Raw genomic sequence first — 27,477 nt, forward strand, 5'->3', positions numbered from 1 at the left:
CAGTAGACACATGAAACGATGCACCACATCACTTGTCATCAGAGAAATGAAAATTAAAACCACAGTGAGATATCACCTCACACCAGTAAGGATCGCCACCATCCAAAAGACAAACCACAACCAATGTTGGCAAGGTTGTGGAGAGAGGGGAACCCTCCTACACTGTTGGTGGGAATGTAAATTCGTTGAAGCATTGTGGAAAGCAATATGGAGGTTCCTCAGAAAGGTCAAAACAGAAATACCACTTGACCCAGGAATAGCGCTCCTAGGAATTTACCCTAGGAATACAGCAGCCTAATTTTGAAAAAGACAGATGTACCCCTATGTCTATCGCAGCACTATTTACAACAGCCAAGAAATGGAAACCACCTACGTGTCCAACAGTAGATGAATGTATGCACAATGGAATATAATTCAGCCATAAGAAGAAAATGAATCCTACCATTTGCAACAACATGGGTGGAGCTAGGGGGGATTATGCTCAGTGAAATAAACGAGGCGGAGAAAGACAAGTACCAAGTGATTTCACTCATCTCGGGAGTATAAGAGCAAAGGAAAAAACTGAAGGAACAAAACAGCAGCAGAATCACAGAACCCAAGCATGGACTAACAGTTACCAAAGAGAAAGGGTCTGAGGAGGATGGGTGGGAAGGGAGGGATAAGGGCAGGGAAAAAGAAAGGGGGCATTATGATTAGCATGTATAATGTGGGGCGGCACGGGGATGGCTAGGCTACACACAGAAGACAAGCAGTGATTCTACAGCATGTTACTAAGCTGATGGACAGTGACCCTAATGGGGTTTGTGCGGGGTACTTGGTGAAGAGGGAAGCCAAATAAATATAATGTTCTTAAGGTAATTGTAGATAGATACCAGAAAAAACCACAACAGAACATTTTAAAAGGCCGTGAATGATCTTCCTTTCTGCCTGTCTCTTCACGTCAGTTTATCCCACTTTCCTTTATAACCTCTAGCCACACCTGGCTCTTCTCTGCTCACGAAAACATAAGCTCATCTCTGCCTTTGGGCCTTTGCTCCTGTGCCTGTAAAGTCCTCACCGCCCGCCGCTGCCCCCGCTCCCAAATCGGGAACTGCGGCCATGGCCTCAGTTTGCTATTGTCTCAGAAAGGCTGCCGCTGACTACCTAAATAGCTCCTCCGGTTATGAGTTACACTGCTACCTGACGCTGTCTACAGATAACTTTTGTGATAACGTCTAAATCGTCACCACAGCATACGGCTCCAAAAGCGGAGACTGTGTCAGCACTTAAGACAGCGCCTGGCACTGCAGACCGAGCCCATTGCAAATCTCACCTGCAAACCCAGGAGTGTTCCGAGGCGTGCTGGCCACATGGAAAGCAGTTGCTGTGCTCTGGCCAGCTGCACCCAGGGAGCTCGGTTTTAAGGCTCCCCAGAAAGGGTTCTTGGGACCAGTTCTCCCACTCTGCCCTGACCCAGAGCCAAATGCCCCAGTGGTAGGGCTGCTGTGGGGGGCAGGCATGCTTGTCCCAAAGCCCCCACTGCCAGTGGGGCCTGCTGACACCATAGATGTGACGGGCGCGGAGATGGTGCTGCCAAACCCGGATGTACTGGTCCCACAGCTGGTGGGCTGGGTCACAGCTCTAAAGCCGGAGGTGATGGCTGCAAAAAAGGAGCAAACATGGATCATTGTCTAACCCCATACACAAAAGTAAATTCAAAACTGATCGAACCCCCGAATGTAAGCCAAGAAACCATAAAACTCTTAGAGAAGGACAGGAGAAAATATCTTGGACGTAAACATGAGCGACTTCTTCGTGAACATATCTCTCCAGGGAAAGAAAGGAAAAATGAACAAATGGGACTATGTCAAGCTTAAAAGCTTCTGTACAGTTAAGGGCACCATCAACAGAAGAAAAGGGCATCCTACAGCATGGGAGAATATATTCATAAATGACAGATCCAGTAACGGGTTGACATCCAAAATATATAAAGAGCTAACACACCTCCACAAACAAAATGCAAACGTTCATGTGAAAATGTGGGCAGGGGAGCTGAACAGGGAGTTCTCCGAAGAAGAAATTCAGGTGGCCAGTAGACACATGAAACGATGCACCACATCACTTGTCATCAGAGAAATGAAAATTAAAACCACAGTGAGATATCACCTCACACCAGTAACGATCGCCACCATCCAAAAGACAAACCACAACCAATGTTGGCAAGGTTGTGGAGAGTGGGGAACCCTCCTACACTGTTGGTGGGAATGTAAATTCGTTGAAGCATTGTGGAAAGCAATATGGAGGTTCCTCAGAAAGGTCAAAACAGAAATACCACTTGACCCAGGAATAGCGCTCCTAGGAATTTACCCTAGGAATACAGCAGCCTAATTTTGAAAAAGACAGATGTACCCCTATGTTTATCGCAGCACTATTTACAACAGCCAAGAAATGGAAACAACCTACGTGTCCAACAGTAGATGAATGTATGCACAATGGAATATAATTTAGCCATAAGAAGAAAATGAATCCTACCATTTGCAACAACATGGGTGGTGCTAGGGGGGATTATGCTCCGTGGAATAAACGAGGTGGAGAAAGACAAGTACCAAGTGATTTCACTCATCTCGGGAGTATAAGAGCAAAGGAAAAACTGAAGGAACAAAACAGCAGCAGAATCACAGAACCCAAGCATGGACTAACAGTTACCAAAGAGAAAGGGTCTGAGGAGGATGGGTGGGAAGGGAGGGATAAGGGCAGGGAAAAAGAAAGGGGGCATTATGATTAGCATGTATAATGTGGGGCGGCACGGGGATGGCTAGGCTACACACAGAAGACAAGCAGTGATTCTACAGCATGTTACTAAGCTGATGGACAGTGACCCTAATGGGGTTTGTGCGGGGTACTTGGTGAAGAGGGAAGCCAAATAAATATAATGTTCTTAAGGTAATTGTAGATAGATACCAGAAAAAACCACAACAGAACATTTTAAAAGGCCGTGAATGATCTTCCTTTCTGCCTGTCTCTTCACGTCAGTTTATCCCACTTTCCTTTATAACCTCTAGCCACACCTGGCTCTTCTCTGCTCACGAAAACATAAGCTCATCTCTGCCTTTGGGCCTTTGCTCCTGTGCCTGTAAAGTCCTCACCGCCCGCCGCTGCCCCCGCTCCCAAATCGGGAACTGCGGCCATGGCCTCAGTTTGCTATTGTCTCAGAAAGGCTGCCGCTGACTACCTAAATAGCTCCTCCGGTTATGAGTTACACTGCTACCTGACGCTGTCTACAGATAACTTTTGTGATAACGTCTAAATCGTCACCACAGCATACGGCTCCAAAAGCGGAGACTGTGTCAGCACTTAAGACAGCGCCTGGCACTGCAGACCGAGCCCATTGCAAATCTCACCTGCAAACCCAGGAGTGTTCCGAGGCGTGCTGGCCACATGGAAAGCAGTTGCTGTGCTCTGGCCAGCTGCACCCAGGGAGCTCGGTTTTAAGGCTCCCCAGAAAGGGTTCTTGGGACCAGTTCTCCCACTCTGCCCTGACCCAGAGCCAAATGCCCCAGTGGTAGGGCTGCTGTGGGGGGCAGGCATGCTTGTCCCAAAGCCCCCACTGCCAGTGGGGCCTGCTGACACCATAGATGTGACGGGCGCGGAGATGGTGCTGCCAAACCCGGATGTACTGGTCCCACAGCTGGTGGGCTGGGTCACAGCTCTAAAGCCGGAGGTGATGGCTGCAAAAAAGGAGCAAACATGGATCATTGTCTAACCCCATACACAAAAGTAAATTCAAAACTGATCGAACCCCCGAATGTAAGCCAAGAAACCATAAAACTCTTAGAGAAGGACAGGAGAAAATATCTTGGACGTAAACATGAGCGACTTCTTCGTGAACATATCTCTCCAGGGAAAGAAAGGAAAAATGAACAAATGGGACTATGTCAAGCTTAAAAGCTTCTGTACAGTTAAGGGCACCATCAACAGAAGAAAAGGGCATCCTACAGCATGGGAGAATATATTCATAAATGACAGATCCAGTAACGGGTTGACATCCAAAATATATAAAGAGCTAACACACCTCCACAAACAAAATGCAAACGTTCATGTGAAAATGTGGGCAGGGGAGCTGAACAGGGAGTTCTCCAAAGAAGAAATTCAGGTGGCCAGTAGACACATGAAACGATGCACCACATCACTTGTCATCAGAGAAATGAAAATTAAAACCACAGTGAGATATCACCTCACACCAGTAACGATCGCCACCATCCAAAAGACAAACCACAACCAATGTTGGCAAGGTTGTGGAGAGAGGGGAACCCTCCTACACTGTTGGTGGGAATGTAAATTCGTTGAAGCATTGTGGAAAGCAATATGGAGGTTCCTCAGAAAGGTCAAAACAGAAATACCATTTGACCCAGGAATAGCGCTCCTAGGAATTTACCCTAGGAATACAGCAGCCTAATTTTGAAAAAGACAGATGTACCCCTATGTTTATCGCAGCACTATTTACAACAGCCAAGAAATGGAAACAACCTACGTGTCCAACAGTAGATGAATGTATGCACAATGGAATATAATTCAGCCATAAGAAGAAAATGAATCCTACCATTTGCAACAACATGGGTGGAGCTAGGGGGGATTATGCTCAGTGAAATAAACGAGGCGGAGAAAGACAAGTACCAAGTGATTTCACTCATCTCGGGAGTATAAGAGCAAAGGAAAAACTGAAGGAACAAAACAGCAGCAGAATCACAGAACCCAAGCATGGACTAACAGTTACCAAAGAGAAAGGGTCTGAGGAGGATGGGTGGGAAGGGAGGGATAAGGGCAGGGAAAAAGAAAGGGGGCATTATGATTAGCATGTATAATGTGGGGCGGCACGGGGATGGCTAGGCTACACACAGAAGACAAGCAGTGATTCTACAGCATGTTACTAAGCTGATGGACAGTGACCCTAATGGGGTTTGTGCGGGGTACTTGGTGAAGAGGGAAGCCAAATAAATATAATGTTCTTAAGGTAATTGTAGATAGATACCAGAAAAAACCACAACAGAACATTTTAAAAGGCCGTGAATGATCTTCCTTTCTGCCTGTCTCTTCACGTCAGTTTATCCCACTTTCCTTTATAACCTCTAGCCACACCTGGCTCTTCTCTGCTCACGAAAACATAAGCTCATCTCTGCCTTTGGGCCTTTGCTCCTGTGCCTGTAAAGTCCTCACCGCCCGCCGCTGCCCCCGCTCCCAAATTGGGAACTGCGGCCATGGCCTCAGTTTGCTATTGTCTCAGAAAGGCTGCCGCTGACTACCTAAATAGCTCCTCCGGTTATGAGTTACACTGCTACCTGACGCTGTCTACAGATAACTTTTGTGATAATGTCTAAATCGTCACCACAGCATACGGCTCCGAAAGCGGAGACTCTGTCAGCACTTAAGACAGCGCCTGGCACTGCAGACCGAGCCCATTGCAAATCTCACCTGCAAACCCAGGAGTGTTCCGAGGCGTGCTGGCCACATGGAAAGCAGTTGCTGTGCTCTGGCCAGCTGCACCCAGGGAGCTCGGTTTTAAGGCTCCCCAGAAAGGGTTCTTGGGACCAGTTCTCCCACTCTGCCCTGACCCAGAGCCAAATGCCCCAGTGGTAGGGCTGCTGTGGGGGGCAGGCATGCTTGTCCCAAAGCCCCCACTGCCAGTGGGGCCTGCTGACACCATAGATGTGACGGGCGCGGAGATGGTGCTGCCAAACCCGGATGTACTGGTCCCACAGCTGGTGGGCTGGGTCACAGCTCTAAAGCCGGAGGTGATGGCTGCAAAAAAGGAGCAAACATGGATCATTGTCTAACCCCATACACAAAAGTAAATTCAAAACTGATCGAACCCCCGAATGTAAGCCAAGAAACCATAAAACTCTTAGAGAAGGACAGGAGAAAATATCTTGGACGTAAACATGAGCGACTTCTTCGTGAACATATCTCTCCAGGGAAAGAAAGGAAAAATGAACAAATGGGACTATGTCAAGCTTAAAAGCTTCTGTACAGTTAAGGGCACCATCAACAGAAGAAAAGGGCATCCTACAGCATGGGAGAATATATTCATAAATGACAGATCCAGTAACGGGTTGACATCCAAAATATATAAAGAGCTAACACACCTCCACAAACAAAATGCAAACGTTCATGTGAAAATGTGGGCAGGGGAGCTGAACAGGGAGTTCTCCAAAGAAGAAATTCAGGTGGCCAGTAGACACATGAAACGATGCACCACATCACTTGTCATCAGAGAAATGAAAATTAAAACCACAGTGAGATATCACCTCACACCAGTAAGGATCGCCACCATCCAAAAGACAAACCACAACCAATGTTGGCAAGGTTGTGGAGAGTGGGGAACCCTCCTACACTGTTGGTGGGAATGTAAATTCGTTGAAGCATTGTGGAAAGCAATATGGAGGTTCCTCAGAAAGGTCAAAACAGAAATACCACTTGACCCAGGAATAGCGCTCCTAGGAATTTACCCTAGGAATACAGCAGCCTAATTTTGAAAAAGACAGATGTACCCCTATGTTTATCGCAGCACTATTTACAACAGCCAAGAAATGGAAACAACCTACGTGTCCAACAGTAGATGAATGTATGCACAATGGAATATAATTCAGCCATAAGAAGAAAATGAATCCTACCATTTGCAACAACATGGGTGGAGCTAGGGGGGATTATGCTCAGTGAAATAAACGAGGCGGAGAAAGACAAGTACCAAGTGATTTCACTCATCTCGGGAGTATAAGAGCAAAGGAAAAACTGAAGGAACAAAACAGCAGCAGAATCACAGAACCCAAGCATGGACTAACAGTTACCAAAGAGAAAGGGTCTGAGGAGGATGGGTGGGAAGGGAGGGATAAGGGCAGGGAAAAAGAAAGGGGGCATTATGATTAGCATGTATAATGTGGGGCGGCACGGGGATGGCTAGGCTACTAGGTACCATGAAAAAAAGACATTTTAAAAGGCAGTGAATGGGATCTTCCTTTGTGCCAGTCTCTTCATGTCAGTTTATCCCACTTTCCTTTATAACCTCTAGCCACACCTGGCTCTTCTCTGCTCACGAAAACATAAGCTCATCTCTGCCTTTGGGCCTTTGCTCCTGTGCCTGTAAAGTCCTCAGCGCCCGCCGCGGCCCCTGCTCCCAAATCTGGAACTGCGGCCATGGTTCAGTTTGCTATTGTCTCCGAAAGGCTGCTGCTGAATACCTAAATAGCTCCTCCGGTTATGAGTTACACTGCTACCTGACGCTGTTCACAGGTAACTTTTTTGATAACGTCTAAATCTTCACCACAGCATATGGCTCCGAAAGCGGAGACTGTGTCACCACTTAAGACAGCTCCTGGCACTGCAGACCGAGCCCATTCTAAAACTCACCTGCAAACCCAGGTGTGTTCTGAGGCGTGCGGGCCACATGGAAAGCAGTTGGTGTGCTCTGGCCAGCTGCACCCAGGGAGCTCGGTTTTAAGGCTCCCCAAAAGGGGTTCTTGGGACTAGTTCCCCCACTCCGCCCTGACCCAAAGCCAAGTGCCCCGGTGGTAGGGCTGCTGTGGGGGGCAGGCTCGCTTGTCCCAAAGCCCCCACTGCCAGTGGGGCCTGCTGACACCATAGATGTGAAGGGCGCTGAGATGGTGCTGCCAAACCCGGATGTACTGGTCCCACAGCTGGTGTGCTGGGTCACAGCTCCAAAGCCGGAGGTGATGGCTGCAAAAAAGGAGCAAACATGGATCATTGTCTAACCCCATACACAAAAGTATATTCAGAACTGATCGAACCCCCGAATGTAAGCCAAGAAACCATAAACCTCTTAGAGAAAGACAGGCGAAAATATCTTGAACATAAACATGAGCGACTTCTTCGTGAACATATCTCTCCAGGGAATAAAGGAAAAATGAACAAATGGGACTATGTCAAGCTTAAGAGCTTCTGTACAGTTAAGGGCACCATCAACAGAAGAAAAGGGCATCCTACAGCATGGGAGAATATATTCATAAATGACAGATCCAGTAACGGGTTGACATCCAAAATATATAAAGAGCTAACACATCTCAACAAACAAAATGCAAATATTCCAATAAAAATGTGGGCAGGGGTGCTGAACAGGGAGTTCTCCAAAGAAGAAATTCAGGTGGCCAATAGACACATGAAAAGATGCACCACAGCACTTGTCATCAGAGAAATGAAAATTAAAACCACAGTGAGGTATCACTTCACACCAGTAAGGATCGCCACCATCCAAAAGACAAACCACAACCAATGTTGGCAAGGTTGTGGAGAGAGGGGAACCCTCCTACACTGTTGGTGGGAATGTAAATTCGTTCAAGCATTGTGGCAAGCAATATAGAGGGTCCTCAAAAAGCTCAGAACAGAAATACCGTTTCACCCTGTAATACCGCTTGTAGGAATTTACCCTAGGAATACAGCAGCCCATTTTGAAAAGAACAGAATCACCCCTATGTTTTTCTGAGCACTATTTACAATCGCCAAGAAATGGGAGCATCCTGAATGTTCATCTGTAGATGAATGGATAAAGAAGATGTGGTACATGTACACAATGCAGTATTATTCAGCCAAGAGAAGAAATCAGATCCTACCATTTTCAACAACAGGTATGGAGCTGGAGGATATTATGCTCAGTGAAGCCAGACAGAGAAAGAGAAGCCCCAAATGATTTCACTCATCTCTGGAGTATAGGAACAAAGAAAAACTGAAGGAACAAAAGAGCAGCAGCATCATAGAACCCAAGAATGGACTACCTATTGAAATGGACTAAAGGGAAAGGGACTGAGCAGGATGGGTGAGAAGGGAGGGATAAGGGCAAATAAAAGAAAGGGGGCATTACAAATTGCATATACAATGTGGTCGGGGGGCAAAGTGAGGGCTGGGAAACACAGAGAAGACAAGGGGTGATTCTACAGCATCTTACTACACTTATGGACAGTGACTATAATAGGGTTCGTGGGGGGGACTTGTTGAAGGGGGAAGCCTAATAAACATAATGTTATTCATCTAATTGCAGATTAATACCAAAAAATAAAAAACATTTTAAAAGGCCTTGAATGATCTTCCTTACTGCCTGTCTCTTAACGTCATTTTATCCCACTTTCCTTTTTAAACCTCTAGCCACACCTGGTTCTTCTCTGCTCATGAAAACATAAGCTCATCTCTGACTTCGGGCCTTTGCTCCTGTGCCTGGAACGCCCTCACCTCCAGCCGTTGTCCCTGCTCCCAACTCTGGAACTACAGCCATGGCCTCAGTTTCCTATTGTCTCAGAAAGGCTCCCACTGCCTACCTAAATAGCTCCTCCTGTCATGAGTTACACTGCTACCTGACGCTGTTTACAGATAACATTTGTCTCTTCACCACAGCGTAGAGCTCCAGGAGTGTAGACTATGTTGGCACTTAAAACAGCACCTGGCTCTGCAGACTGAGCCCATTCCACATCTCACCTGCAAGCACAGACGTGTTCTGAGGTGTGCTGGCCACGTAGATGGCAAACAGTGTGCTCTGGCCAGCTGCACCAAGGGAGTTCTCACTCAGGCATCCCCAGAAATGGGCCGTGCCACCAGTTCTCCCACTCCGTCCTGCCACAAAGTTGAATGCACTAGTGGTGGAGCTGCTGTGGGGGGCTGACATGCTCATCCCAAAGTCCCCACTGGCAGCGGGGCCTGCTGACACCCCAGATGTGACGTGTGATGAGGTTGTGCTGCCACCGCTGCTGTTGGTCTGGGTCGTAGCTCCAAAGTCCGAGGTGGTGGCTGCAAAAGAGGAGGAAATGAGGATCATTGTCTAACCCTATACACAAAAGTATATTTGAAATGGATCAAAGACCTGCATGTAAGCCATGAAACCATAAAACTCTTAGAATAAACATAAGCAAAAATCTCTTGGACATGAACATGAGTGACTTCTTCATGAACGTATCTCCCCCAGCAAGGGAAACGAAAGCAAAAATGAACAAATAGGACTATATCAAGCTGAAAAGCTTCTGTACAGGGAAAGACACCATCAATAGAACAAAAAGGCATCCTATAGAATGGGAGAATATATTCATAAATGACAGATCTAATAAAGGGTTGACATCAACAATGTATAAAGAGCTCACACACCTCAACAAACAAAAAGCAAATAATCCAATTAAAAAATGGGCAGAGGAGCTGAACAGACAGTTCTCCAAATAAGAAATTCAGATGGCCAACAGACACATGAAAAGATGCTCCACATCGCTAGTCATCAGAGAAATGCAAATTAAAACCACAATGAGATATCACCTCACACCAGTAAGGATTGCCACCATCCAAAAGACAAACAACAACACATGCAGGCGAGGATTCGGAGAAAGGGGAACCCTCCTCCCCTGCTGGTGGGAATGTAATTTATTTCAATCACTGTGGAAAGCAGTATGGAGGTTCCTCAAAAAATTCAAAATAGAAATACCATTTGACCCAGGAATACCACCTCTAGGAATTTACCCTAAGAATGCAGCAGCCCAATTTTAAAAAGACAGATGCACCCCTATGTTTATCGCAGCACTATTTACAATAGCCAAGAAATGGAAGCAACCTAAGTGTCCATCAGTAGATGAATGGATAAAGAAGATGTGGTACATATACACAATGGAGTATTATTCAGCCAGAAGAAGAAAACAAATCCTACCATTTGCAACAACATGGATAGAGCTACAGGGTATTATGGTCAGTGAAATAAGTCAGGTGGAGAAAGACAAGTACCAAATGATTTCACTCATCTCGGGAGTATAAGAACAAAGGAAAAACAGAAGGAACAAAACAGCAGCAGAATCACAGAACCCAAGAAAGAACAACAGTTACCAAATAGAAAGGGACTGGGGAAGATAGGTGGAAAGGGAGGGAGAAGGGGGTGGAAGAAGAAAGGGGGCCTTATGATTAACATGTATAATGTCGGGGGGGCATGGGGAGTGCTGTGCAACACATAGTAGACAAGTAGTGATTTTGCAGCATCTTACTACGCTGATGAACAGTGACTAATGGGGTATGTGGGGGGGGACTTGGTGAAGGGGGGAGTCTAGTAAACATAATGTTCCTCAAGTAATTGTAGATTAATGATACCACAAAATAAAAAAATTTGAGGAAACAGCTGTGATGCTGCCAAAGGCTGTCTGGCTGCTGGAGATGGTGCCAAAAAGAGGGGCTGCGGGTTTCAACCCACGAAAACCTGACCACACAGTGCTGCCAAAGGCTGGCTGGGCTTCCGAAAGGAAAGGAGCTGCCGAAGCTGGGGTCCAGTGCTGGCTGGCAGTCCACATCTGCTGTCTGTCAGTGGCTCCAAACGTGTGCTGTGGGGTGACTCCGGGATAGGATGGGACGGGGGGCCTGGTGCCGGAACTAAAGGGAATGTTGAAGACTGGGGTGGTACTGCTGCTAAATGTCAGAGCAGGCTGGCTCGGGGCGATGGGGGCGGAGGTCGTGAGGGTGCCACTGAAGCCACCGAAACTGGCTGTGCTGCTGCTAGCAGCTGTCTGGACGGCGCCGGGCAGGGACTGGCTGAAGGTGATGGCTGTTGTTGGAGCAGGCGTGGTCAGAGCCTGCCAAACTGGAGTATGGAGCCCATGGCTCGGCAGAACTGGCAGCAGAGGCAAGGGGGGACCCAAAGAGGACAGGCTGGGCAGTGGAAGCAGTGGGGCTGGTCATGCTGCTCACAGTGTTGGTCACATCGCTCACACCAGAGCCAAAGACAGGCTTCCGGGCGGAGTCTGCGGCTGTGCCGGTGGTGGTCCCCCAAGCCGCTGCTGAGGGGACGCTGACACTGGCCCGGCCAGGGAACAGAGGGGCATTCGTGCTAGTGCCTGAAGTAGTTGTCTGACTGAAGGAGGAAGGAGTTGACAAGGGCAAAGATGTAGGTAGCCCTGTGCTGCTAAAAACAGGACTGAAAGGGAGGGGCAGTCTTCTGGTAGTCGGGGTGTTCACAGAGCTGGAAGATGCCTCCGTTGTGACTTGGGAACGGCTGAATGGCACAGGACCCTCCTTCCCACTTTTAGATGGAGCCACAAAGACGGGCTTGAACATGGGATGTGCTGAAGACACAGCAGGAGCTGCTGTGGCAGAAGGGTTAGCAGGTGGTCTGCCCAGCATTCCAAAGAGAACACTGGGCTTCAGGGTGGGGCCCGGGGCAGGCGGGGCCTGGGGTTTGGCAGATGTCTCAGCCTGAGAGGCTGGAGGTGACTTGGTGGCGTCACTGGCTGGTATTGCGGGAGAGGCAGGGGTCAGCCCCAAGAAAGAGGCTGTGGATCTGGAGTCTGGGGAGGGGCCGGGGAGCGGCCCTGACTGTGAAGAGCCAAGAGGGCCCAGAAGGCCAGGTGTCTGCAGGGGCCAACGGGCCATGGGCGTGGCTGTTAGGCAGGGAAATACATATGAGTCGGGTGGAAAGAGTACAGGGTCAGCAAAGCCCCCTAGAAAGGACTCGGTTAACCAGTTAAATCCAGAAATCCAGAAAAGATTCAGAGTTAGTGAGTTAATCAGTTAAAGCTCAAAAGGTCAAGAGAAACTTGGCCTTGAAGGTTTGAATATTCCCCAGATAAAAGTGTCTGAGCACAGCCCATGTCTTCATTGTGTCCATTAGACCACTGTATGATTTACTCTAGCCTGCTAAAAGGCCCACCTATAAACAGCAAAGTAAAGACAGGGAGATCCCACCTTAAAGCCAAAATTGTATTTTAAAAAAAACTAGCAGGTTTCACAAGAAAGATTCTTAACATACTCTTTAGCAAACAAATAACTCTGCCCACTTTGGAGGAAAGGCAGTCTTGATAAGCTAATTTTGCAGAATTACTTAGAGGACTGATGAGTAACTTAATGTCTCATCAAAGATACTTGAGACCACTTAACAAGCCCACACCCTAGCCCTCTGTCACATTCCTGAAAAATCCTTAAAAGAGGGAGCCCCCAAACTTTCACTGTGCTCCTATGTGAGGTCACCAGCACTTTCTAAGTGTGGAACCTTTTAACTTTAAACTCCCTCTTTTCAGCCTTTCATGGTGATGCACTCCTCTCTCTGAGGTCACCTGCACTTCCTAAGTGCATAACTTCAACTCTTCCCAACCTTTCAGGGCACTCCTCTCTCTGAAGTCACCCACACTTTCTCCCTACATGTGGTTGTATCTGCAAATAAAGTATCAGACTTACTTTCTTCCTGCTCTCTTCCAGAAATGGAGAGGTTTGTCTATCCAGCCTAGTTTTTAATACTGAACTTTCACTAGGTGTCTCTGAGATTCTATCTTCTATGGTTTGGGTGCTTGGATGGTGTTGGCAAGATTATTTCTAACAGTCAAGACGACGTGAAATGATCATTGCTCTAAATGTGTGCACATGGTTGCTTACTGGACAGAAATTGCCTGGTCTGCTCAGATTCCCCCACCTAGGCTTACCTTACCCCAAACCCCCCAGGTGGCCTGGGTTATGCTATATGAGTCTGGGCAACCTTTCTCCCTTACCAGACCATAAACCCCGAAGGACAGGAACATCTCTCTCTGTAACTACCAAGCCCCACACAAATCAAGGCTCAGTACGTGTTTCCAGTGGGTTGTGGTCCATGCACCCTCCATACAATACCACCAACACATGCCACGCGTTCATCAACTTACTCTGTTCTCCCTGGGACTCCTTGTTTACCGGCGGAGTGGAAGAGCCAAATCCCTGAGGACCGTCCTCTTCTCTGTAGGAGGAAGAGGCACAATTAAGTTTAGAAAAGCACTGGATAACTTCTTACACCCTCCTTACTACTAACTGACCAAAGTCTAGAACAACCATGACTAAGATCTCAGTGTGTCAAGACAACAAAAAGAAGCAAAGAAAATTCCTAAAGAAATGAAGGGAGGCAGTTCACAGAAGCCATAGACACCTTTGTCTTAAAACAAGCAGAAAACAATCTTCAGAACCTTACATACAACCTGCCAAGTTTCTGAGAGTCCTAGTCACACCTCTGTCTCTAAGAAAGCAGCATTCTAGTCAGGCACCTAGGGGGTCAGCTGGGGTCTAGAATGTGAAGCCTGCTGCGCACCCCCATCAGTCACTCTGTTCACTCTGTCCCATGCAAGCCCTTCCCCTTATGCCCCAGCCCCTCACGCTGCAGCATGAGGGGAAGCAGAGGCCGGTGTGGTCACACTGTGTGACGACTGCAAGAGACAAGAGCGATTCAGGGCGGCACCGTCTCTGCCCTTTAGATGTGAACTATTTTGATTCTCCAAATCGGAGTCTCAGAAAGCCTAAGAGCCAAGTAAATTTCCCTCCTTTCCCACCCTCTCATTAATCCACACAGCAAATCACTGATTACCTCATCTTCTTTTCTGGACACTCTGGTGTCTGTGAGCAGGAGGAGGCTGGGCTGGCGAAGGGTGAGGCACTGGGACGCCTCTTCCAGAGCTAAAAGCCAAACACAAGTCACGTGACTGACCCTTGGGAATAACATAGGATCTGACCTTCAACATAATTTTGTGGCTCTAATCCATCACTGTATATAAAGCCTCCTTTTCAAGTGACTAAAAAATCATTTCTTTGTGAAGTGGGGCTTCTGAAAAGTGAGTCAATTGCCAGTGTTTGAAAGGGTTGTCATTGGCCAAAGCTGGAAAAGTTGCATCAGAAAGAGCAGCTACACTCTTTCTGAGGATCATTAAATGTTTATAAAATATCATCAAGATACTGAGGATCATTAAATGTTTATAAAATATCATCAGTTCATAAAGATAACACAGCAAGAATCATACTGGTCACCTTTGGAGTTAACTAGGCATCAGTGCCGGCTTATTATCCTGCCACTCCAGTAGACAGGGTTTGTTCTTCTATCTAGAATTACACAGACCTTCAGTTAACAAATGCAATGCAGAGGGAAGGACAGAATTGGAACATCACCATTTTGCCACAATGGACATAGACAAAGGTGAAAAATGGCCGCTAAAATCAGCAGGTGAAAAGCTCATAGGAACAATAAAGTGAAGGATCAGACTGACACCTGAGCCCAGTGGGAGGCAACCACACAGCACGTGCTCCCGATGTGATGCGATCAGAAGAGCACAGCAGCACCTCTGCCCAAATCACTTAACTTGAAACTCATCAAGCCTCAGGAGCCAACTGTCCATTTACAGGGAAAATAGGGATAGAGTACTTGTCAAAATGGCACCATGATGAAAACAAAATCCAGAATGTAGTAAATTCTATAGAACATAATGACTCAGACTTTTCAAAAGTAAGAAAAAGCGTAGTAGTAGTACCGTTGACTGAGTCTAAGAGAGGCCTGACGTCCCCGCTGCGGGGGAGGGCGCGCGCGGCCGCCGCCCCAGCCCGCGTGCTCCGCGCCTCGGTGGCGGCGGCGGCAGCAGCCGCGGGGACAGCCCGCGGGGGAAGCCTGACAGCTGGAGGCCGCCAGGGGGCGCCCGCCGCGCGGGCCCGGAGCGCCCGGGGAGGCCGCGCTGTGAGGCCGGCGACCTGCCACCTGCTGCTCCTCGGGCGGGCCGAGGCGCTGGGAGCCAGGGCCCTGCACCCGGGATAGGCGGCATCCTGGCGGGGCCCGCGCACCCCGGGGCTGTGTCTGGCGCGCCCCAGGTCCGCAGAGGGGTTCTGCCACCGCGGGGAGCTCGCCGGGCCGGCCGGTCTGAGCAGCGCGCCCGGGGAGGCGGAAGCCCCGGTGCACGCGAGCCTCCCGAGGTCGACCCCGCAGCTGCCCGTGACGCGGGGGTGGCTTCCCGCGCGCCTGCGTGGCGGGCCGTGGGAACGCGAGCCCAGCCCCCGGGGGACCGACGGGCGGCGGAGGGCGCGTCCCTCGCCCCACCCACCCCCACCGTCCCAGCGCCCCGCCCCTGGCGCCCAGCTCTGAGCATCATCGCTCCGCCCAGGCCTGTTAAAAAGTTGATTATTTTTAGCATGTCTGCTTGTTAGGCCATCAGTTACAACCTTGTATAATGCTAAGTCTGAAGCTCTGAGTGTGAATTAAGTCCCCTGAAATGTAAATTTCGGTACTTACTTTGGTGGCACTTCTTGAATGCTTACTATGCACAGTGTAGACTCATGAACACTTTACATGTACTGCCTCACAACTATCTTATGAAGTAGGTCAAAATCATTATTTCCATAAGTGTACAACCTTACCTTCAGATTTTTTGTTACACATATTAATTGAATACCTTTAATGCTCAAAAAAAAAGAGTCTAAGAAACATGTGAACCAAACACAATGAGTTGATTTTTGGTCCCTGATTCAAAGTAACTGTAATAAGACAGGGAGGGTAAGAAGGGCAAATTGGGGCGATAATAACTAACATTAAGTTATTATTACTCAGAGGAATAGAGGCATTGTGGTTATTAATGTTCAAAAAGTTTTTAAAATACACTGAAGTACCTACAGGTGAAACAACGTGTTTGTACTTTAAAACACAAGAGGAAAACCAATTTGGGTAGTTGTTGATGGATCAAGACTGACAAAACACTGTTAACTGCTGGAGCCACATGGAGGATCATTATGATATTTTTCTTTCCTTTTGTGTATGTATGACATTTGACATAAAATTGTAAGAAGGGGCAATGACTATGTATGTCAGGTCTGTTGTGATCACTGATTGAGGAAATGTGTGTACAGTGCTCAGCAGAGGGCCTAGTGCAGAATAGATCCAGGTAAAGCTTCATACTATTATGCTCTGCATTGCCATAACTGCTTGCCCGGGGCCTTCATCTCCTGTATTTGTCATTTATCATTAATGTGCCATTTATATTACTCTAAGAGCCTCCTGTATGGATGAAAACTTATGTCAAATTCTTTCTCCTCTCAAAAACCTCCTTCACGCATGTGTTACTTTTTTTCCAGCTCCTATATATTGGGTGCCTGCTTACTGACAAGCACTGTAATGGGTGCTTTTCAAACATTACCTTCAATCTTTATAACAATCCATTAGAGATGAGAAAAAGAGAGTTTAAGTCATTTACCTGCCTAAGAGTCTATAGCTACTAAGTGCCAAAGCCAAGATTTGAACTCAAGTCATTCTGGTAGCAAAACTTGTTCTGTTCTCCAGTCTACACATCCTTTCTAAAAATAATTATAACCACTTATTTTTAAAACTTTCATTAAATTCCCAGTGCCTAGAGGATGAATTTATGACCCATTGCAATTCAGACTCAATCTACCTTTTTAATCAAATTAGTACCATTTTTTGAATTACTCATCCTCTGTCTATTTATCTATAATAATGGCTCTGTCTTGTATCAGGTTTCCACATAGGCATTCTGGGCTTTCTAGTTTTTTCCACTGGTCCATAGCGATCATTCAAGGGTTGGTAACTGCTGTTAGCTTAGAGGTGACCTCAGCATCTGACAGAAGGTGGCTAGAAAACACTGCACAATCAACTAATAAATGCAAAGAACCCAATTCTGCCACACCACCAGGTGTGTGTACCTGAGAGATGCCTCCAGTAGAAGTGTAGGAACTGGTAATGGCATTGCGGCTGGACATACGGATGCCACATGCGCACGTGCCCTTTGAGCAGCTCACAGCAGAGGAGCAGGGTCTCTTATGCAGTTCACCATCTGAGCTCTGGGAACTGAGGTCTCTCTTCAGAGGCCCAGGCCTAACAGGGAAATAAAAGGGGAAAACACAGATGTGCTACTGAAAGGCACCAACATTGTTTTAAGGCTTCATCCACCGTCACAAAATCGTTCTAACGCAATGGAAAAGGATAATGCTGTTAATTTTACTGTTAATTCATCTAAACATGTCTCACAAAGTCAGAAAGGGAAAGCTCAGTATTTAAAAAATTAAATGTATGATTCTACTTATATATACTCTAGGAAACGCACACAAATCTATAGTGACAGAATGGGGACCAATGGATGCCTGGCAACAGGGACAGAATGAGAGGGAGATTTTAAGGCTTCACCACGGGGCATGGGGAAACTTCTGGCAGTGATGGTGATGTTCATTATCTTGACTGTGGTGCTGGTTTTGTGGGTGTGAAATTTAGACAAAATAGTTATTGTGGCAAGTTACTCAAAATGTTCCTCTCTGATTTCAAAGAGGAAAATTTATAGGACAATAATTCTGATAAGGATACATGTCAAAGTTGAACAAATGGTACACTTCAAAGAGGCACAGTTTATTTATGTCAATTATACCTCAATAAAGGTGTTCAAAAATGATTAGGAGGAACCAACCACTTTTTCTAAGATTCAAACTGAAACAGAAATTCCCTAAACATCTTTCCTGTGAAATAGTCATCCAACCTTTGTGACAGCACAGACAGCTCACTGTCTCCTGGCTGATGAATGTCAACCACAGAGCAGTTTATCCCTGCACTAGATGCAAACATACTTTCTCTTTCACTTACTTCACCTATGGATCCCATCTGGAGCCAAGTCAAGCCAATTGTCCTCCTTTCATGTGATAGTCCTTCAGATTTTTGCAGGCCATTATCCTTCCCTCCCTCATTTCTTTACACCCCTGAGGTTTTTCTCCTCTGGGCTAGTGCTTGTGTACCTTTAGAACCCCCTCACCCACCACCACCCCGTGACATCTTGAGTTGCTTCACTCTCTCGCAGTGAATTTCGGTTTGTGTCTGCCTCCTCTTGCAGGGCAGCACAGCCAACCAGCAGCACTCCGCGGACAGCAGGACTAAGGCATTCAGGACCACCACTGACCTGCCTCCTCCTGGTCTTTGTTCTGTTATCAGCCCAGAGGAGGAGCATGTTAAGCTTTTTTGGCAGGCATATCATAGTGCTGTCTCAATTTAAAAACGTAACTTACCCCAAGCCTTTTCACACACATTTCCAGCCTTTTTCCCTCCCAGCCAATTCTTCCTCAAATATAATTAAGCTAAAAGGCAGAAATCTCACATTTTTCTTAAATTTCGTACTGCTGCATTCTATCCATTGCACAAACCTTGTGATCTTTTTGTTACATACTTGGTTATTCAGTGTATCTACAAACCCTCTAAGCCTTAGCATAGTTTATGCATATTAAAGAAAAATAGTAAAAGGAATTAGACAAAATAGTTATTGTGGCAAGTTACTCAAAATGTTCCTCTCTGACTTCAAAGAGGAAAACTTACAGGTCAATAAGTCTGATAATGACCCTTTCCCAAACAGGAAACCTCACCCAGATGGATTCTCACTTACTCAGGCACAAAAGCAGCAGGGACTCCATTGGCCACCTCGGGCTTCAAAGCTGAATGGCCACTGCCACTGCTGTTATGGCACCTGTGACAAATCACAAACCCTCAGTTAGATGATACGACCTCTCCTTTAAAGCATACTCTCATATTCCTGGGATCTTAACTCTTTCTACAGAACATACGTTCATGCTAGACAAGAAAAGGTTGCCTCAGATCTCAAAGATTCAGGAAGGTCAATTTATTCTAGGACTGTCCTAATCTAATAAGAAAAGTATAAAAATGCATCAAGACCTTTTGAACTATTCCGGTGTACTGATTATTTGCTAACTTCTCACCAAAGCACTGCAATCACAAATTTAATATCCTACCATCTGTAAACTAAAGACAAAAAAACACTTTAGCCACCCACCTACACACATCCCCCAGTGTTCTCACTTAGTTCAGTCTGGAAGAGAAGAACTTCACAGGTCACAGATAAGGGCCTGCGCATGGTGCACATAATCACTGCTTATTCCAATTATGGGAAAGACAACACAGAGCCCTCAGTTATAGGCTCACTGGGGTCTAGACAAATTACCAACCTGGAGAACATGAGAAACCTGTTTTGACCATAAGAATAGTTATTTTCTCTCTGACCTCCAACACACCATCTCCCTCTGCCACTCCTGCTTAGTTGGCTGCCATGAGCTCAGACTGCTCCCTTGTAAAGCATATCCCTAGTATTCATTACCTGATCTTCCAACGTTACTTCCAATCAATCTTCCAATGTACACACTTGCATTTATTAGTATTTCCTTACCTAATGTTGCCATCTACAGTATCAAAGATGGCCAGCTGTGAACCTGCAGGGTATGGCTAACCTGGTGTAACTGATGAGGACAATGGTTCTATTTCTCAAATGTAGGGCCCACTGTCTCCTCAGAGCATGTTTCCTTGACCACCTTATATACAGAGCTCCCCCTTTCTCATGGCCCTTTTATAGCACTGCTTCTTAAAAATCTTTATATACTTACAATCTATAATTACCCTGTTTCATTGATTACCCAAGTCCCAGGAGACCTTTGTCTAGCTCACTGCTCTATCCACAGTACCTGGAGTAGGCTCTGGCACATGGGTCTTGGAATCGGTTGAATTACAAGAAAATTCTTAACTGACTCCTTGGAAAGCCACAAGCAGTTCTGCAGCTTACTCAGCACCATCAACTTCCTCTCTTTCCATCGAGGAAACAGACTGCTTCCTCTATTTTCGTTACATTTTCAAAAACCAAATAATGAAACTGGTTTTATTCTCATTTCTCATAAAGCTACCATACTCCAGTCTTCACTGTTCTTTGCTAAGTATTTCCTTCAGCACAAACATGACATCTAAGCTGATGGTCACCCAAATAACTGACCACAAGGGGAAGACTTTCAGCATTCTCTCAAAATAAAATTTAACACATTTATATCAAAAGTATGAAGCTGATGTGGCCAGTAACTGTTGGCTTTTCTCTAGTACTTATGGAAAAGGTATATTACAAAATGTATGTAACCTGTGCCTAATGAAAGGCATAGCATTAAAGCTCTTGTTACCAAGCTTTTCCATGAAAGCCAAAGAAGGGGACCTGCCATTCACACACAGGAGGTGACCTCTGATTCTTTTGGGGAGTGATCTCTCTCTCAACAAATCCCAGGAGCCCGTGTGGGAGGCACGTTGAGTACTCTGCAGGGCATGTTACCTTCTTTTCTCCTCCTGACCAGCAGCAGATGTTTGGTCTTCCTCCTCCTCCACTGTCCTTTTCTTCCTCTTCCAACATTCGAGGGCAAGCAGAACAGCCTCCTTTGACCACGGGTCTGGGGCCTTAGGGATCTGCACTGCTCTGTAACAGAAAACAGGATTCTAGCATTAAGATATTCTGATCATCATGCTACATAGCATGAACTTCAGGCGCTGGAAATCAGAAGCTATCCAACAAGCAAAAGGGTAATTTATACACTCACACAAATGACCCTTAGCTGTTAAGCTATAGTCTTGGGAAAAACCCAGAAAATAAAAAACTGCTCAATAACTGGAACTTGAGATTTCTCCCTCACATAAGGAGCTTCTTCCTTTCCTTTGAGTTAGTTATTCTCTCAGATGAACAACTGCAGGAGAATAAAGAGGACACACTGGGAGTCTTTTCCTCCAGCAATGCTTACATTGGAAAACGAGCCAGGTTGCTCCCGGGAGGAGCGATCCTCACTGTCGAAGGCCTGCACACCACTCTGGAATGACCGCGAGACAGCACACGCTTCCTGTGACCGCCATTCCGGCACAGCGTGGGAAGCACACAGGAATACCGGCCCTGCTGGACTGGGTATCGTCTTGGACATGTTATGCCAAAGTGGTGTGGTGAAGTCCTACAGACCCTGTGGAGAATGGGAGACACATTATGGAATCAAAGCAGCTTAGAAGAATGACAGAAAGTTTAAATTCCTTAAGAACCATGTGGGTTCAATTATTTTCCAGAGAGCTTAAGCCTCTAAGCAACACAAAACACAGCATTTTTATGGCAACTTTCCCCATTCCACGTAAGGGCAGAAAGTGGCAGGTACTTGACAGCTGTCCCTGCAATGGATTCAACAACTTTGAGGGGGAAATTGAAAAACTGCCCACACAAGTAAAACTACAGTGGAAGAAAAGTGTGTGTAAGGATGTGCAGGGACAAATTTTACAAGAATCCTTCAATCTGTTATGCTAAGTCATCAGAAATATACACCCAAAGTCAAACATTTTAAAAACCTGAATGTTCACCTTTTCAGATAAATGTAATTATCAAGGATCTAGTGTTGTCACCGAAGTTTTGAATTTTGTTGTTATCACTCAACTGGGACTAAACAAAAACACAAGTCTTTTAAATCTAATCATCTTTATCAGCCAAGTTATATCCATCCAGGAAGTTTTTGGTCCAAAGATAAAAAAGTAACAAAACCTTTTAGAGTACTACAGTTTACAGACAGAAGGTAGACTCACCTGAAGCAGGGATATTTTAAGTGATTTACCAAGTATTCTACTAAACCCATACTGTATTAAAGTTCAGAGCTTTAAGAACTGAAAGAAGGATTTGCAACAACGTGGATGGGGATAGAGGGTACTATGCTCAGTGAAATAAGCCAGGCAGAGAAATACAAGTATCAAATGATTTCACTCATCTGTGGAGCATAAGAACAAAGAAAAAACTGAGGGCACAAAACAGCAGCAGACTCACAGAACCTGAGAGTGGACTAACAGATACCAAAGAGAAAGGGACTGGGAAGGATGGGTGGGAAGGGAAGGAGAAGGGGAATAAGGGGCATTAGGATCAGCATACATGATGTAGGGGGGTGGGCACGGGGAGGGCTGTATAGCACACAGAGAAGACAAGTAGTGACTATAGCATCTCACTACGCTGATGGACAGTGACTGTAATGGGGTATGAGGGCGGGACTTGATAATGGGGGGAGTCTAGTAACCACAATGTTGCTCATGTAAGTGTACACTAATGATCCCCCCAAAAATAAAAAAGTAAAAATAAAAGGAATAGAAAAATGACCCCAAAAAAAGAACTGAAAGAAGGGAACAGTTCTGGCAGCACATCTCATAGCAGAGGCTAAAGGGAGACAGGACACGGTGGACGAGCACCAAGGGGTTTGAAGAGGTGAAAACAGCACAGAGCCCACTTAGGACTGAAGAAAAAAAACTTTCAAAGTCAAGTCCTCCGTCTGGGGAGGGTCAGCGTGTCTTACCGGCGGGAAGGCCTTCGAGGGGACCTGGGGAAACGAGTGGGGACTGAGGGCTGAATGGGATCTCGGCGGGCCCAGGGGGCCGAAGGAGCGGGGCTTGTGGGGCAGGCGGGGCTAGCGAGGAAGGCCGGGCGCGCTGGTGGGCGCCGTCTCCTTGCTTCCGGATTAGGGGCGGGCTGAAGGGGGCGGAGCTTGCTCAAAACTCCTCCCATTTGAAGCTACGAGCGATCTCTGTCTGGCGGGCGAGCGGCCTCCGCGGCTCTCTCCTCCAGACTGCCTGCCTGCGCTAGCGCGCCGGGGCTAGAGGCGGGCGTGCATTATGCGCTGGCGGGAATTGTGCGCTGGCGGCGCGCGCTCCCGTTGCCGGGAGACGGCGCGCGAATGGCAGGCAGCGCGGGGCTCGCGGCTCAGGCGCCCCCCTGGCTGCGGCGGCTCCCCAGCCAGCTCGACCAGCGCGGCCGCCGCGGGCACCGGGTAGCACGAGACCCATTGGCGAGATGGCGAAAAAGAAACCGGAAAAGGAAAATAAAAAGCATTTAAGTCTTTCATAAAAGTCAGTTGGTATAATGTGAACTATTTTTTCTTTTTTATTAAGGTATCGTTGATATACACTGCTCTGAAGATTTCACAAGAGAAACAATGTGGGTGCTACATTCACCGTATTACCGAGTTCCCTCCGCTACCCCACTGTCCGCCGCTGTCCATCAGCGTAGCACCATGCCACTGAGTTCCTACTTGTCTTCTTTGAGCTACATTGTTTCTCCGTGACCCCACACACACCATGTGCACCAATCATAATATCCCTGAATCCTCTTCTCCCTCCCACGCCACTCCCCTTTGGAACCCCTAGTCTCTTCTTGGAGTCTGTGAGTCAGCTGCTGTTTTGTTCCTTCAGATTTGCTTTGTTATTCGCCACAAAGGAGGGAAATCATTTGGTACTTGTCTTTCTCCACCTGGCTTATTTCACTGACCATAATACCTTCTAGCTCCATCCATGTTGTTGCAAATGGTAGGGTTTGTTTTCTTCTTATGGCTGAATAGTGTAACATTTTGTATATGTGCCACCTCTTCTCTATCCATTTATCTACTGATGGACACTTAAGTTGCTTCCCTATCTTGGCTGTTGTAAATAGTGCTGCAATAAACAGACAGATGGAATTCTCACCTGAAGCAGGTGTATTTTAAGTGATTTACCAAGTATTCTGCTAAACCCATACTGTATTAAAGTTCAGAGCTTTAAGAACTGAAAGAAGGATTCGCAACAACATGGATGGGGCTAGAGGGCATTATGCTCAGTGAAATATGCCAGGCAGAGAAATACAAGTATCCAATGATTTCACTCATCTGTGGAGCATAAGAACAAAGAAAAAACTGAAGGCACAAAACAGCAGCAGACTCGCAGAACCCGAGAGTGGACTAACAGATACCAAAGGGAAAAGGACTGGGAGGGGTGGGTGGGAAGGGAGGGAGAAGGGGAATAAGGGGCATTAGGATCAGCATACATGATGTAGGGGGGTGGGCACGGGGAGGGCAGTATAGCACACAGAGAAGACGAGTAGTGACTATAGCATCTCACTACGCTGATGGACAGTGACTGTAATGGGGTATGAGGGCGGGACTTGATAATGGGGGGAGTCTAGTAACCACAATGTTGCTCATGTAAGTGTACACTAATGATCCCCCCAAAAATAAAAAAGTAAAAATAAAAGGAATAGAAAAATGACCCCAAAAAAAGAACTGAAAGAAGGGAACAGTTCTGGCAGCACATCCCATAGCAGAGGCTAAAGGGAGACAGGACACGGTGGACGCTCACCAAGGTGTTTGAAGAGGTGAAAACGGCACAGAGCCCACTGAGGACTTAAGAAAAAAAAACTTTCAAAGTCAAGTCCTCCGTCTGGGGAGGGTCAGCGTGTCTTACCGGTGGGAAGGCCTCCGACGGGACCCGACGAAACGATTGGGGACTGAGGGCTGAATGGGATCTCGGCGGGCCCAGGGGGAAGGTGGGGCGGGGCTTGTGGGGCGGGGGTGGCTTGCGAGGAAGGCCCGGCGCGCGGGTGGGCGCCGTCTCCTTGCTTCCGGATTAGGGGCGGGCTGCGGGGAGCGGAGCTTGCTCAAAACTCCTCCCATTTGAAGCTACGAGCGATCTCTGTCTGGCGGGCGAGCGGCTTCCGCGGCTCTCTCCTCCAGACTGCCTGCCTGCGCTAGCGCGCCGGGGCTAGAGGCGGGCGTGCATTATGCGCTGGCGTGAATTGTGCGCTGGCGGCGCGCGCTCCCGTTGCCGGGAGACGGCGCGCGAATGGCAGGCAGCGCGGGGCTCGCGGCTCAGGCCCCCCCCTGGCTGCGGCGGCCCCCTAGCCAGTTCGACTAGCGCGGCTGCCGCGGGCACCAGGTAGCACAAGACCCGTTGGTGAGACAGCGAAAAAGAAACAGGAAAAGGAAAAGAAAAGCATTTAAGTCTTTCATAAAAGTCAATTGGTATAATGTGAACTTTTTTTTTCTTTTTTATTAAGGTATCGTTGATAGACACTTCACAAGAGAAACAATGTGGGTACTACATTCACCCGTATTATTGAGTCCCCCTGTACCCCACTGTCCGCCGCTGTCCATCAGCGTAGCACCATGCCACTGAGTTCCTACTTGTCTTCTCTGAGCTATATTGTTTCTCCGTGACCCCACACACACCATGTGCACCAATCATAATATCCCTGAATCCTCTTCTCCCTCCCATGCCCCTCCCCTTTGGTAACCCCCAGTTGCTTCTTGGAGTCTGTGAGTCGCTGCTGTTTTGTTCTTTCAGATTTGCTTTGTTGTTATTCTCCACAAAGGAGGGAAATCATTTGGTACTTGTCTTTCTCCACCTGGCTTATTTCACTCACCATAATACCCTCTAGCTCCATCCTTGTTGTTGCAAATGGTAGGATTTGTTTTCTTCTTATGGCTGAATAATATTCCATTGTGTATATGTACCACCTCTTCTTTGTCCACATTTAGGTTGCTTCCATTTCTTGGCTATTGTAAATAGTGCTGCAATAAACATAGGCGTGCATATGTCTTTTTGAACTGGAATCTTGTTTTCTTTTGGTAAATTCCTAGGAGACGAATTCCAGGGTCAAATGGTATTTCTATTTTAAGTTTTTTGAGGAACCTCCATACTGCTTTCCACAATGGTTGAACTAGTTTACATTCCCACTAGCAGTGTAGAAGGGTTCCCCTTTATCCACAACCTCGCCAATATGTGTTGTTTGTGTTTTGGATGGTGGCGTCCTAACTGGTGTGAGGTGATATCTCATTGTGGTTTTAATTTGCATTTCTCTGATGATTAGCCATGTGGAGGATCTTTTCATGGGCCTGTCGGCCATCTGAGTTTCTTCTTTGGAGAAGTGTCTGTTCGGACCCTGTGCCCATTTTTAAATTGGATTAGTTGCTTTTTGTTTGTTGAGTTGCACGAGCTCTTTATGTATTTTGGATGTCAAACCCTTGTTGGATATGTCACTTATGAATATATCCTCCCATATTGTAGGATGCCTTTTTGTTCTATTGATGGTGTCCTTTGCTGTACAGAAGATTTTCAGCTTGATATAGTTCCATTTGTTCATTTTTGCTTTTCTTTCCCCTGCCTGGGGAGATATGTTCATGAATAAGTTGCTCATGTTTATGTCCAAGAGGTTTTTGCCTGTGTTTTTTTCTAAGAGTTTTATGGTTTCATGACTTACATTCAGGTCTTTGATCCATTTTGAGTGTACTTTTGGGTGTGGGGTTAGACAATGATCCAGTTTCCTTCTCTTACATGTAGCTGTTCAGTTTTGCCAAGGCCAGCTGTTGAAGAGGCTGTCATTTCCCCATTGTATGTCCATGGCTCCTTTATCATATATTAATTGATCATATATGTTTGGGTTAATGTCTAGAGACTCTATTCTGTTCCACTGGTCTGTGGCTCTGTTCTTGTGCCAGTACCAAATTGTCTTGATTACTGTGGCTTTATAGTAGAGCTTGAAGTTGGGGAGCGAGATCCCTCCCACTTTATTCTTCTTTCTTAGGATTGCTTTGGCTATTCGGGGTCTTTGGTGGTTCCATATGTATTTTTGAACTATTTGTTCCAGTTTGTTGAAGAATGCTGTTGGTAATTTGATAGGGATTGCATTGAATCTGTAGATTGCTTTGGGCAGGATGGCCATTTTGACAATATTAATTCCTCCTAGCCAAGAGCATGGGATGAGTTTCCATTTGTTAGTGTCCTCTTATTTTTTCTTAAGAGTGTCTTGTAGTTTTCAGGGTATAGGTTTTTCACTTCCTTAAGTTTATTCCTAGGTATTTTATTCTTTTTGATGCAATTGTGAATGGAATTGTCCTGATTTCCTTCATCCATTTTTTTATTGGGTTATTTGTTTTTTGGGTGTTGAGGCATATGAATTCTTCAGGTATTTTGGATGTTAACCATTTATCAGATGAGTCAATTACAATTCTCCCGTACTGTAGGATAAGGCCTTTCATTTATTTTTATTATTTTTTTATTTTTATTTTTGTTTTGCTATTATTAATGTACAATTACATGAGCAATATTATGTTTACTAGACTCCCCCTGTTATCAAGTCCCCACCACATACCTTATTA

At 46.5% G+C, this 27,477-nt stretch overlaps 1 protein-coding gene across 1 annotated transcript in view; it reads right to left on the reverse strand.

Moving 5' to 3' along the window:
* The window catches only part of LOC130679257 (nuclear envelope pore membrane protein POM 121-like), a 36,632-nt gene extending 11,159 nt beyond the window's left edge, over positions 1–25,473 (reverse strand). The window contains exons 1-13 of the mRNA XM_057487880.1: positions 25,457–25,473; positions 24,785–24,877; positions 21,304–21,513; positions 20,844–20,984; positions 19,131–19,211; positions 17,416–17,587; positions 14,312–14,400; positions 13,623–13,693; positions 9,454–9,762; positions 7,381–7,707; positions 5,449–5,775; positions 3,381–3,707; positions 1,313–1,639 (exon numbers count right to left, since the gene is read on the reverse strand). Of these exons, the coding sequence (XP_057343863.1) occupies positions 1,313–1,639; positions 3,381–3,707; positions 5,449–5,775; positions 7,381–7,707; positions 9,454–9,762; positions 13,623–13,693; positions 14,312–14,400; positions 17,416–17,587; positions 19,131–19,211; positions 20,844–20,984; positions 21,304–21,513; positions 24,785–24,877; positions 25,457–25,473 (2,491 nt within the window). The remainder of the gene's footprint in view (positions 1–1,312; positions 1,640–3,380; positions 3,708–5,448; positions 5,776–7,380; positions 7,708–9,453; positions 9,763–13,622; positions 13,694–14,311; positions 14,401–17,415; positions 17,588–19,130; positions 19,212–20,843; positions 20,985–21,303; positions 21,514–24,784; positions 24,878–25,456) is intronic.
* Between the last annotated feature and the right edge of the window lie 2,004 nt (positions 25,474–27,477).

This window comes from Manis pentadactyla, chromosome 10 (genome assembly GCF_030020395.1).
Source record: "Manis pentadactyla isolate mManPen7 chromosome 10, mManPen7.hap1, whole genome shotgun sequence".
NCBI classification, from domain to species: Eukaryota; Metazoa; Chordata; class Mammalia; order Pholidota; family Manidae; genus Manis; species Manis pentadactyla.